The sequence below is a fragment of the Gopherus flavomarginatus genome, chromosome 8 (genome assembly GCF_025201925.1).
Source record: "Gopherus flavomarginatus isolate rGopFla2 chromosome 8, rGopFla2.mat.asm, whole genome shotgun sequence".
NCBI lineage: Eukaryota > Metazoa > Chordata > Testudines > Testudinidae > Gopherus > Gopherus flavomarginatus.
Window position 1 is genome coordinate 11,964,383 of NC_066624.1, and position 12,558 is coordinate 11,976,940.

The 12,558-nt window shown below is 43.7% G+C and overlaps 1 protein-coding gene across 2 annotated transcripts in view; it reads left to right on the forward strand.

The window, feature by feature from the left end:
• Window positions 1-12,558, forward strand: part of PASD1 (PAS domain containing repressor 1) — a 77,790-nt gene that overhangs the window by 24,118 nt on the left and 41,114 nt on the right. The window contains exons 2-5 of one of the 2 annotated variants that reach the window (XM_050964739.1): window positions 4,813-4,869; window positions 6,779-6,933; window positions 8,243-8,334; window positions 10,305-10,394. In XM_050964739.1, the coding sequence (XP_050820696.1) occupies window positions 4,838-4,869; window positions 6,779-6,933; window positions 8,243-8,334; window positions 10,305-10,394 (369 nt within the window). In that variant the 5' untranslated portion in view covers window positions 4,813-4,837. Of the gene's footprint in view, window positions 1-4,812; window positions 4,870-6,778; window positions 6,934-8,242; window positions 8,335-10,304; window positions 10,395-12,558 lie in introns of those variants that run through there. The other variant, XM_050964740.1, reaches the window with a different exon arrangement.

Consider the following 12,558-nt stretch of genomic DNA (forward strand, 5'->3'; position numbering starts at 1 on the left):
TTATAGATCAGCGGGAGAACGTAAATACATCGTGGCCTCATTCTCCTCTCATGCCAGGATAAAGCAGGAATAATTCCATTGAAGTAAAAGCAGTTACATTGGTGTAAAGATGATGTAAGCGAAGATAAGGAGTGTCAGACCCATAGTACTGATGCTTGTTATGTAGGTGGTGCTTTCAGCTGCAGTTTCTCTGTCATTTCATCATAAACATATGAGATGCATAAAGTTTTGTCTGTGTGAATCCGGAAGTATGTGTTCCCAACTGGAAATAGAAATGAAACTAGCCTTCATAAAATTATTAAAGCACTTCATATTGAAAGAATGCCACATAAGCCTTGAATGGTTTTCTCGTGATTTCCTATTCTTCAGGAGGTCTTTGAGTCCTCTTGAGATGTATCCACACTATTACAAGTTCACTGAGCTAAATTCTCAGTGCAAACCTAGTGACATAAGTGAATTTGGCACTAATGAACTGGAACTTGGCCTATTGCCTCAATTTACTCATAGACATCCCCCCCCACCGCATTCAATGCATGCCCACAATATCTTAATATCATTGGCTTTCTGTCTGCGTCACTCATGGTATTCAGCAGCGGCCCCATATTTTCAATTCCCAAATCTTTCTCGTCTGCGTTTCTCAAGGTACTTCTTTTATACCCGCCTAGAGCAGCAGCCACTTCAGCACTCGGACCAGCCTCATAGTTGTGTCTCCTCGTCAAAATGCTTTTAATTAATACGAAACAGGAACAAACTGTTAGTTTTTTCACATACCCAACATATAGGCGTTGTCATTCATTCACCTTCCTTTTTTGCCAATTTATACTGAATTGGTAATGTCAAGAGCTTGTTACTGTGTCTCAAATCAGTTCTCCGGGCTCAGTGATAATAAGAACAGTAACAACCATGAGGCTATTGCACAGAGCTGTCAATTTGAACAGCATGGCTGGATTAAATGTTCTTTACATTTGGTAAGCCAGCAAATGATCATTGTTGTTGATGATGACCCTGAAATTATCGAGAGTTCAGCTGTACTCATAGGTGTTTTTTTTCATGAGAACACGTGTCCTTTGAAACAAGAAAAGTCTCAGCCCCTAGTACTCCAGAGATATTAGTGCTCCTGTTGTGGGGGTGATCAGTGCGCTCCCAGAAAGAAGAGAGAATATGACAAAATTGGGTAATTGAGAAATGATGTGCCTTGCAGATGGACAATGAGATTGATGTGGAGAAAAGAAAAGGGTCTTGGAGAATTAAAGTAATTAAAATCTTCGACTTAAAAGGGAGCCCAAAGAGCTTATTAGCATTTATCTCAAAAGCAATTGGAGAGGTGATAATATAATGTAAAAGGAATAGAAAGCAATACTGGAGGGGTCCAATTCCATCTTTGGATGATTATTTATCGCTCGCATTGATTTCAGGGGAAGATGAACATAGAGATCCGAGAGCAGAGTTTTGGCCGGAAGAATGAGTATAGCAGATATAAAATATACTCAGAGTCGTGACTCTGTCACAAGAACTGTCTTGAACTTCACTGTTTTGGTGCAACTTTTTCCCATCCTGTGGTCAGACAGTTTAGCTGAAAACCAGTCCAAACAGATTCCTGAGGAACCCCGGCCCGTGACCTCTGGGGAGCGCCTTTTCAGTCCCTCTCCTTCCCAGCTCCCACATCTTCCTATATAGTTACAAATACAGATGTGTCTCTGGCCAGTAAGAGAAGAAGAAATCCTCTTTTGGGGTCTGTGTTTATGCTATTTTACTGGTCAACAGGTAGGAAACAACTGTCCCCTTTTTACATGTCCAAACTCTCCTGGAACCCACATGGGAGCTGGTGAAGAACCAAGAGCTCCTGTGCTGCTTCCAACTCATCTTTGCAATAATTTACCTGAGCTGTAGTCATGTTGCCTCGGTAGAAAAGAGAGATTCATTGGAAGCACCAACTTCCATAAAAAATCTATTGAAACACAAAAAGAAAAGAAAAAGATTAATGAGGCCAAATATTGATTGATTTACATGAAAGGATTCATTGTGTAACCCACACAACTCCTGGGTGTCGTGTTCTGTCCCATCAAGACCATTTAGAGAGAGAGATTAATGAGTCTGCTCTACAGCCTTTGCTAACAGCCATATGGCTTTTAACTCATGCAATCCAGGCTCATGCACTGAGGTCTCAGGTTCAAGCCTTCCTGACAACAACCAGAGTCTGTTGGTGTTACAAGTGGGCACTTGTAAGGCCACCGGCAGGAGCGCCACCAGCTTTTTTGGTGCCCTAGGTGGCGGAAGGTCTCACCCCTGAAATGGTGCCCCCGACAGAGGCGGTGGAAGGTTCCGCCCCTGAAATACTGCTGAGGACCAGGGTTGCCAAAGATCCAGCTGCTGCGGTCGCTGTCCCCCAAATGTTAGCGCCCTAGGTGACCACCTAAGTCACCTAATGGGTTGCGCCAGCCCTGGCCACCAGACCCCAGTTGTCAACAGGAATGATTGAACTTGGTACCTCTGAAGCTTAGTGCAAGAGCCTCATCTGCATTAGCTAAAGCCAACTGACTGTTTAGCTAAGAGCAGACTCATTAATCTCTCTCTAAGTGGTCTCGGTGCCACTACATGGGACAGAGCACCACACTAGGAGGTGTGTGGGTTACAATTGCATATAAGTTAATGGTTGAAAGAAAATAGCATAGTAATACTATTACGTGATCAGGAAACAGAAAAAATGCACGAATTAAAAACTTAAAGCGTGTGTGTGTGCATGTGTGTGTGCATGCGTACGCTGATGCCAGTATAATTCCATTAAAAATAGAGGGCAAAAGGAAGATCAGTGGTGTCCAAATCCAAGAAATGCTATTGCAAGAGATGTAGCTGGATGTAAAGATAAAAGTATATTGTAATGTAACATGGTGCTAAACTCTGCAGTGCTTTACTTCCCTTCAAGCCTGAGCCAAAGCCCTTTGGCGCCCATGGAATGACTCTAAATAGCCCAAAGTGAGTGTTTCATGAGCCCAAGTGGCCCATGAGGTTGTATGGAACAAACAGGCCAAGTTCTGCGCTGCGTTCCACTCAGGGTAACAGGGCTTAGTGGAGTTGCATGTGGTGTAAATCAGCCCAGAATATGGCCCAAAATCTTTAGCTCCTTGAGGCTTTGCTGAGCTTTGACAGGTTAACAGAGAGCATATTCTTAAGTAAGTGTAACAGAGTTTTTTCAGATTTTAGTAGCTGTTGCTTGATAGTCTGAGTACAGTTGTGGGTTAATTAAAATTTGTTCTCCCTGTAAGGATTAATTTTGCCCATCTCTATTTACGTGGTGATATGAAGTGCTTACCTTCCCCCATCAGTCTGCACTGATGAATCTGAGGAATAGAGCAGGTCATTTCGGATTCGGTTATGTGCACTCAGATCTGGAACCCCGCCCTTCGTTTGATGCGCCCTCACCTTTTGGGTAGAAATGTTCATTTCCTGTGCCCAGTTTGCCCCTTGCGGTGAGGGGTATTCCTGATCAGGAGAGAGGAGGCTAAGCAGAGTTGGAAAACCTCCGGGTTTGCCTTTAATTTAGGCATCGTCTTTTGAAAAACCAGCCATACACTTTTCCTGTCAGCTGTGGACAGCTCTATTTCGTGCAACTTTTATAGCTATTAAGTCATTTGGGGTTGGAGCTGGCATGCAGCAGCAGGGGAAAATATTTGGATCTGTCCAATCAAGAATGTTCCTGGGGCACTGGGTGTGTTGCCAGAGGCTTGCCAGTGAAAGTGCTCGTTAGCACTGTGGACTCTGATTGGCTGCTAAAGTTAATGACAGGCATAGATTCCAGTCAATCTGTGGACTGGTTTTGGAGCTCTCTTAGGCAGGCTATGACCTGGCAAGGCTGGCTCTGGGAGATTAAGGGTGTGGAATGACTGTGGCTGGGTTGTCTGCCTCTGCCCGTTTGACAGATCTGGAACGTGACTGGATCCGGATTGGCCAATCTGAGTCACAGAAAGCAAATTGCCAGTTAAGAAGTTACCCTTGTTGTGTTAAATTTTCCATCACTTTGTTGGAATCAAGAGCAGAGTGCTCTTGAGGGGAGCTGTCATTCACTGTTTCCCTTACTTGTGCAGTGAAAGAACTTCAAATAAAGTAAAGACTGCAGCTGGCGCAGAGAGGTACCAGTTTCACTTCCCTGAGCCCCAGGAGGCTTCTGAGGTGATATACGACAAGCCAGATCCAAAGCGCACTGAAATCAGTGCAAGTGTTTGCATTTACTCAATGGCCTTTGAATCCTTTGGCAGGCTTCATCATATCCTATTGTTACCTACTGCCGCTCCCTTCATGGACAGCACCGGCTCCATATTCCCCTCTCCCATCCTTCCGCTGCAAGGGAGGTTTCCACCACTGCAGTTCCATCCTGGTGGATTTACCAGCAACAGGAATTTGTGCTAGCACAGACTGACACGGACCCTATGCTGAAACTGGCTTCTCATTTTTTAAGTTTGCAAAATATAAGTTTATTGATTTGCCCGCAGGCGCCTTGCACTCAGATGAACATGCAAGTCACTGGGTAGAATTTGCCCTATAGCGTGTTTTATCATTTTTCCATTGCACAGAAGTATTACTGTATATTTTGAGTTGATATCCAAACACCACTTCTAAATGCTGAATATACAGTGTAAAAAGAAAAGCACCATAAAGTAGGAGAGAGTGGGGAAAGGGAAGAGGGAAACTAAATGAATATTCTGGATTTTAATTGTTTTGAGTATTAGAGTCAAGGATTCTGACTTGTCAGGATCAGTGTAATTGGACAGTGTTTCCCGCATGTTAAAGGAGGTAAACCCTGCTTTTTCCTTCCAGAACCCTGTGTTGTGTAAACGAGCTGATGGATGAAGATGAGAAGGACAGGGCAAAGAGGTATGGAAGGACATACAGAGCACTGGAAGGAGTGTGCATTAAATCTCTCTCGTATGTGGACATGTAACAAGATTTGCTTGCATTGTGACTGGAATGCTTTCTGAGGCCCCAGTTGGCTACTGTGGGTTTCAAAGGCAAAAATCCCATTGAGTTCACTGGAGCAAGATTACATTCTTTATATGTCAGAGTTGGCGCAGGGACAAATATGCAGCCTTTTTCATCACCCAGTGGTGCAGCTGACGCCCAAGAAAAGGCTAATCAGCTCTCAGGGATTGCTAGGTTACATTGTCTTGCCCTCGGGATCATTGATCATCCAGTCCCTGTTTGTTATGATTCAGTGCTCCTGGTTGGGGTTTTCACTGGTTGGGTTTAAGTATCTTGTTGGAGGATGATTTCTCTGTGAAGCTTAGAGGAGGTTCCAGCTTAATCCTGGGTGTGAATTCATCTCTCTTAACAAACTATTACCTTTCTAATTGGTCTTTGGACTTTCACTCCAAATACAAATGGACCCGAATGAAAACACTGGGTCTGAGATACACACATCCCCCCAAATCTGGTGTGGGGAGTTTGTTTTCAAATCTGAACCTAGATGGGATTTCTATAAAATACTCATTCCAGATCCCACGAGCAGGAGCACTTGTTGACACGAATAAACTTGTCAAAGATTTTAACTGCAACTAGTGCTGTCAGTGTCCGCCTGCTGCAAAGTAGGGTCATTTGTGATACTAGCATGGAAAGGAACTTTATGGAAGAAATTGCACATGGGCATGCTTCCTGCTTTACTATTGATTTAACAAAGAGGAAAACTTTATTGAAACCTTCTTAACCATTATTAAGGCAGGTTGGGAGTTGGGAGTGGTTTCTTTGAGCATCGTGTTTCTACTCAGTTCAGATTTTCAAACTATTGTGTGGCCTCAATTTTGTGCAGTTTTTTCACAGCCAAGTTTTTCTGGGCACAAAACTTGTGTATGCATGTTATACTTGTATGCAGAAAGCAGGAAATAGGTATCTCACCCATTTGGGCACACACAATGCAAAAAAAAAGTCATGAAGAAACTACTCAGAAAACGATGAGCATACACAGTCGTGACTGCAATTTCAGAGGCCAGGTGAAGAGCTCTTTGAAAATTAATGCATCTGTTGGAACTGAGTGACATTTTTCACATGAAATTTTTTTGTCAGTGAAAAATACAGATTGGTGACATCAAAATGCTTTGTAAACTCATGTCAATTTCATGGAATTGTTTCAGTCAAAAATTTGGAGAAAGTGAAACATTTCAATTTTTCAGTTTGAAATTACTTTTCAAAATTTCCTTTGATTTTATTTTAAAAAACAATTAATTTTTATTTTTATGTTAAAAAAGGTCAAAATTGAAATGACACATTTTGATTTTGTCACAACAAAAATGTTACTTTTTTCCAACTTTTCGATTTGCTGAAAAATTGAAACAATTGTTGGTTTAACCCAAAGCAATATTTAAAATATTTCTTCTAAATTGGCAGCAAACCAAAAAAAATACCCTCCACAGCTCGAGCATATACCAAATGACCACTTCTTTTCAAAAAACTCCACACAAAACCAATCAACCAAAACCCTGCCGAAGTAGATAAACATATTCACTCCAAAGAATATCAGTGGTTTTTCTAACCTCCAGATGTTCCTTGTTCTTTGTGAGCTTGATTCTGCTGTGAGATGCTGAGCACTCTGGCCCCCGTCCAGCAAAGTTCTCAAGCACATGCTTAGCTTTAAGCATAGGAGTAGACCCATTGAAGCCGATAGGACTGTTCACATACTTTAAGTTAAGCGTGTGCTGTCGTGCTTTGCTGGGCTGGAGCCTCTTAGGACCTTGTGGGATCGAGACAATCACCCCTTGCTTTCTTCAATGGTGTTTGTGTTTTGATCAACCAGGGCATCACGCAACAAATCTGAAAAGAAAAGGCGAGACCAGTTCAATGTCCTCATCAAAGAGCTCTGCACGATGCTGCAGGGTCATGGCCACCCTCTCAAGATGGACAAGTCCACAATATTGCAGAGGACCATTGACTTCTTACAGAAACAGAAAGGTATTGGATCGTGGTCGGCCCGCTCTTCCCGCCCTCCAAGGGGTGTGTGAGAATTGCTAAGGGAGTCAGAGAGCAGCTGGCCAGCGCTTTATTTCTGAGGAGCTGCAAATAAAGGAGGGACACTGAGCTGCAAAACAGCACAGTGATGGGAGCGGTGAGCAGAGCAAGGGGTAATAGCCAGAGTCAGCTTCCAGAGGAGGTTGAATTATCTGATGCAGCGTTAAACCACAAAGCACTTGAAAAAGGGTGTGGTTGTAATGTGCAGCTCTAGGCCAGAGCCTAGCAGTGTGTCTAACTACAGAGCTCTAGTCCACTCCTGCCCTCCGTACTCTCTGGCATCTCTTGATTTGCTCTCCCTATCCCTTGCTCCCCACTCTACATTATCTAATTCCCTGCTGCTCTTCCTTCAGTCCTCTTTTCTCTTCCTCATCTCTCCCTCGCTGCTCTGCCAGGTTCTGCGTCCCAGTTCTCCATCTCTCTCATTTCCCGGATGCCCTGGCCCTTGCTGTGTGATCTGTTGCCCATGCTCTCCCCACAACCAGACTCCCTTTGCACCCGTATCTCTTCCTCCCCATGGCCCCTTTGCTGTTTGCTTTCTCCTGACTCCCAGACCTTTCTTTCATTCTCCTGCTTGCCCACAAACCCCCAAGTCTTATTTTTCCTGAATCTGCCTCCCTGTGTTAATAGGGGAGGGGCACCAGATGACTCGCTTCAGGGCTGTCTCCTGGCTCCTTCACACAGTGTAAGACATGTCCCCAAACAAAGCAGAGTTGGCCAGTGGCTACCAGGCCAGGGCAGCAGATGAGCCTTGGGTAGCGTGGGGGAAAGGTATTTCCATATTCTCTTGCTTGGAGCTTCATGGAGCATGTCAAACACCCATATGAACAAGGGACAGCTGGCATCTGGCCACACAAGTGCTAAGGGATGCCCCAGGTGGCCGCCTATGTTGCATATAGCACCATGAATTGAGTAATACCCCCTCCTGTGGTCAAATATTGCTGTCTATGGTGCCACTGTAAATCTGGAGTAACCCTATGGGCTCTGAGGGGATTACTCTGAGTTTACACTGACTTAACTGACCGCAGAATTTGGGCCCCAATCTTCTTTTTAAAATTATTCTTACACTTCCTTTTCCACCTCCTTATGTCTTCCCCTTTTCTTGATCTTCCCAATGACATTCGCACGATGATGGAGCTGAGACTTCCATGTAAGAGGAGATTATTCCTTGAAAACTCTAGCGCTACCTCAAAAATGAAAAACAATCCAGCTGATGTGGGTCCTGTTGCTTTTCTGATATTTTCTGTTTAAGAAATCACAGCGCAGACCGAGGCCTGTGAGATTAGACAAGACTGGAAGCCTTCGTTTCTTAGCAATGAGGAGTTCACCCAGTTGATGTTAGAGGTAAGAAGAAATGAAAGATTTCTGAGGGTGGGGGAGTGGTGGGCTCAGAGGTACAGGGCCTTTCATCTCTCGGTCATTGCATCCGCTGGCAAGTACCGAGACTACACAGCTCGTTCCTGGAGAGCACTGACTGCCGTTATATTATTACTATTACCGTTATTGTTTGTGTTATGCTCTGGAAGCCTCCGTCCTGGGGCAGGTCCCCATTGTACAACCCAGAATAATAAGATGGTCCCTGCCCCGGACAGAGTTTACAGATGATAAACAGCTTTCTGTTACTATCCACCTGGTCTGGCTTTGAACAGGTGGCAAATCCAGTGTGGGGGAGAAAAAGGTAGGGACCCCCTTCACAGAACAGCCAGCAGAGCTGACAGAGGACAAAAGGTGAATGGACCTAGAGATTGAGTGACTCGCTCCCTCCCAGGTCTAGCCTGAAGCCTGTTGGCAGGGCAGGGTGGGAAAGCCCGCACTGCTGTTGCATGCCCTAGGCTGTACCTGTTTTGTGCCTAAACAGAGAACGGTGAATCCTACCCCATTTGCCAGCAATGCCTTTGCATGAAACATGTAGAGGAGAAAGGCCCTGGTTCTCGCTTACAAAAGTTCTTAGCAGGTGGAGACACATCCTGCAGAAGAGCTGAGATTTCTGCCAGCCTTTCTTAGAGAAGGCAGCTTCTGATTCCATGTCGCATACTACTGCGGCTGTGAGTTCTCCCATCCTTTGAAGTCAGTGGCACCAGAATAAGGGTGTATGCTGGGCAGCATTGCAGTGTCTTGGTTATTCCTTTTTGTCAGGATGTCATGAGTGACCTCCTTGGAAAAGTCTGTTCATTCTTTCCGGGAGTTGTTCTCACCAAACAAGTTAGTTCATTCGGGTTTAATCAAAATAGACACCAGCCTGAGAGATGGCAGGGGGAGGGGAGTTTGTAATAGCTCTCACTCTGTGTGGCCGTATCACAATGTGTACTTGTTTGTTTTTTAGTCACAAAGTTAATCTGTGCTGAGACAGTTTGAGACTTTTATTTTCAAGTCTCTGTTGCTCTTCATGCTTGAGTCAGGGCAGAGTAAGTGAGGAGGAGAGGTGACTGGAGAAGGGGGAATGGAGGATACCTGCACCACCCATCTCTGCTGCCTGTGAACTAAGCTACAGAGCATCATTAGCGTTGGCATTGGAAGAGATTGCTTTGTCTGTTGTGCTAACCGGAGATAAAACATTCCTGACCTTGGTAGCTGTCCTAGAAGAATAGAGGCCTGGGCTAGTAATACAGGAAGGAAACACACTGCCTCAGAATGAAGGCAAAGAGAACTTCAGCTGAGTTCCCCATCATGTAAGCTCAAATGCTTCGGGCCCTGGTAACTCAGAAGAGTTTACACATGCTATTTATACATCAGAGATACAGTCATCCAGCAAGGGAGAAGTAGGGGCAGCCATTGTAGATGAGAAAAAAGAAACCAAACTAAAGTAAAAAACCAATCATTTCTGTAATTGGCTATACAGGTGTAAGCAAAATAAATAACTTTTTAAATCTCATTGGCTTCAGCTATAAATTGGTAAATTGTATCTGTCTGTCTGTCGTTTCCATCCTGTGCTCACCATGATGGTATTTGGCATCTGTTAGTCAGGAGGTTAACGATTGCGTGACTTGCTACATATAGTTGGAGTCACTGAAGTCAGCAGGATAGTATGGGCGGCGAATGAGGAATTTGACATCCTATATCTTGCTTCATGTTAAATCAAGATTCCGTGGATGCAAAATACAAGTTAAATTAATGCTAATGAGAAAGTAATTAGCTAGAAGGACTCTGAATGAGGCACCATGTTTAGTAATTACTTTTATTCTTTCTGTGCTGAACCACTATGGATTTATGTTGGATGCAGAGTGTTAGAGGCATCACTTTTGAAAAAAATGACTTCTATATTGTATTTGAAGTACAGGTACATTCTTATTTTTCTTCCTGCCTTTTATCATTAGGCACTAGATGGATTCCTCATTGCACTTACCACTGACGGGATTATTATTTATGTATCTGATAGTGTCTCCTCTCTTCTTGGACATTTACCGGTAAGTTCTAACAACATAACGCTTGGACGTCTGGTTTTTAATTTAGAATGTCCAGATAGTTGCACACCTGAGGCTCAACAACAACATCCCATGGCCGGTGCAGTGTGCACACTCCCCCAGCAAGCTCGGGGATTGTGCACAGAGAGCCCTCACAGAGCTCCTTCTGGGGCTGTGTGATATAGCTGTTCCATCGTCCAGGTGGCCTTGTGCCTACCATGCACAGTCTGACCCTAAGATTGTCATAGAGGAACAAATTCTGCCTCCCTCACTGAAATCAACAGCAAGATTTCCATTGACTTCAGTGGGGTTAGAATTTGGCCTTGTGCAAGAAATAGCTTTCTGATGAAGCATGAGAAGGATATACAGTGTGACTGATATTTGCCCTCATTTCTCAAATGAGGTAGGGAATGGTGCCCGTAGCCTCTGTTTGTCAGAGGGTGGGATGGACGGCAGGAGAAAGATCACTTGGTCATTACCTGTTAGGTTCACTCCCTCTGGGGCACCTGGCATTGGCCACAGTCAGTAGACAGGATACTGGGCTGGATAGACCTTTGGTCTGACCCGGTACGGCCGTTCTTATGTTCTTGTGTTCTAAATCATATCTTCCATTCTGGCTAGTAATACTATATACCTGACTAATATCCACTGCCACATTGCATACTGGAAGTTGCAGCATTCCCCACATGGAGCCTGCTGGGCTGTGAGATGCTTCAGATGGAGAAGCACTGTGTGACTTCACTTTTACTGAGAAACCCGTCATGTGCTGCAATCCACTCACACAGCTGGTGTAGTCAATTGCCATTCAGTTGTGCTTTGTCGTACACAGTATTAGCCAGATTGTATCTGTCATGGAGGAGAGAACTACTGGATGAATGCAATGCCTTCCTTGGCTTATGAATCCAGCAGACCTTTAGGGAGTATCCCAAATTGCTCTGAAATCCCTAAGTAATAGATTTTGCATTAGGATCTCTGACTTAGCTTTAAAAAAATGCAGAATCATAGTAGCCACAGCTTTCTGTACATCTGAGGCCACTTATGTGTGTTGTTTATTCCACCAAGTGTCTGGAAAATATTGTGGCCATGGAATGTGCTTTTGATAATGCTATTTTCAAACAATGTACAGATGGTGTGAGGGCTGAATCGCCTCACTTTTGATCAAAAGCACATGGGCATCAGATGTGTCTGAGGCCTGAGGTTTCTGGGAAGAATGTGTTGGACTAGTAAGCAACAATCTGGTACAGAAGTTGTTTCTATTCCCTCAAAAGTGTAGTTAGTTCTACTCTTTGGTGCCAAGCATGTGCATATAGGATAGTTTGTCTACCTCTGATTTTTTTTTTTTTTTGCCATATGATTGTAAATGCTAGTGTAGAGAGGGCAAAAAGATGTGTTGCCTTGTTAGTTCAGCAGGTCAGAGAAGCTTCAATGAAACCGTATTCCATTGGCCTATGCAGGCCCGTTGACCTTGAAATGCTTTGTGAAATCGGGTTGATTTCACTGGAATTCTGTATCAGAAGAAAACCACAGGAAAACTTTCTGATGATGTTGAAATGATGATTCACCACTGTTGCATCAAAACGTTTTGGTTCCGAATGTCCTTTTTGTTTCTATTTTTAAATGTTGTTATTATGCTGCATTATGTTATATAAAATATATTTACCAGCTGAAATTGAAACAAAACATTTCAATTGACCTGCAAGCATTTTTTTTTTTTTTTTAGAATTTTCCTTCATGGAGAATTTTGAAATGTTCAGGGTTTTTTCCCCAATTTTTGGAATGAAGCCAAAGTTTGAAATCTTGAAATCCTTTGTGAAACAGAACTTCCTTTCTCTGCACTGCTCTAGTTGCTGTTACAAAACTATCGACAAATGCTTGTTTCCTGGAACAAATATGTCTGTAGTGTCAACACTAGAAATTACAATCCCCTTGGTTAATTCAAGAAACTGAAAGCCCTGTGTAGATTCTGGAGTTGACACCTAGCTATGATCTGAAGAGATATGACTTCAGAAATTCACTCACAAACACTGTTAACTTTGAGTTACTGGATAGCTGAATGTGAACTACCTATGAGGGTTGTGCCAACTCACAGTGTGTCTGTTGCTTGATGGAATGCTCAGGTGCTACCCCATTCCTAGCGTAAGCATCTTCCAAACCTCCTCCTTGGTAC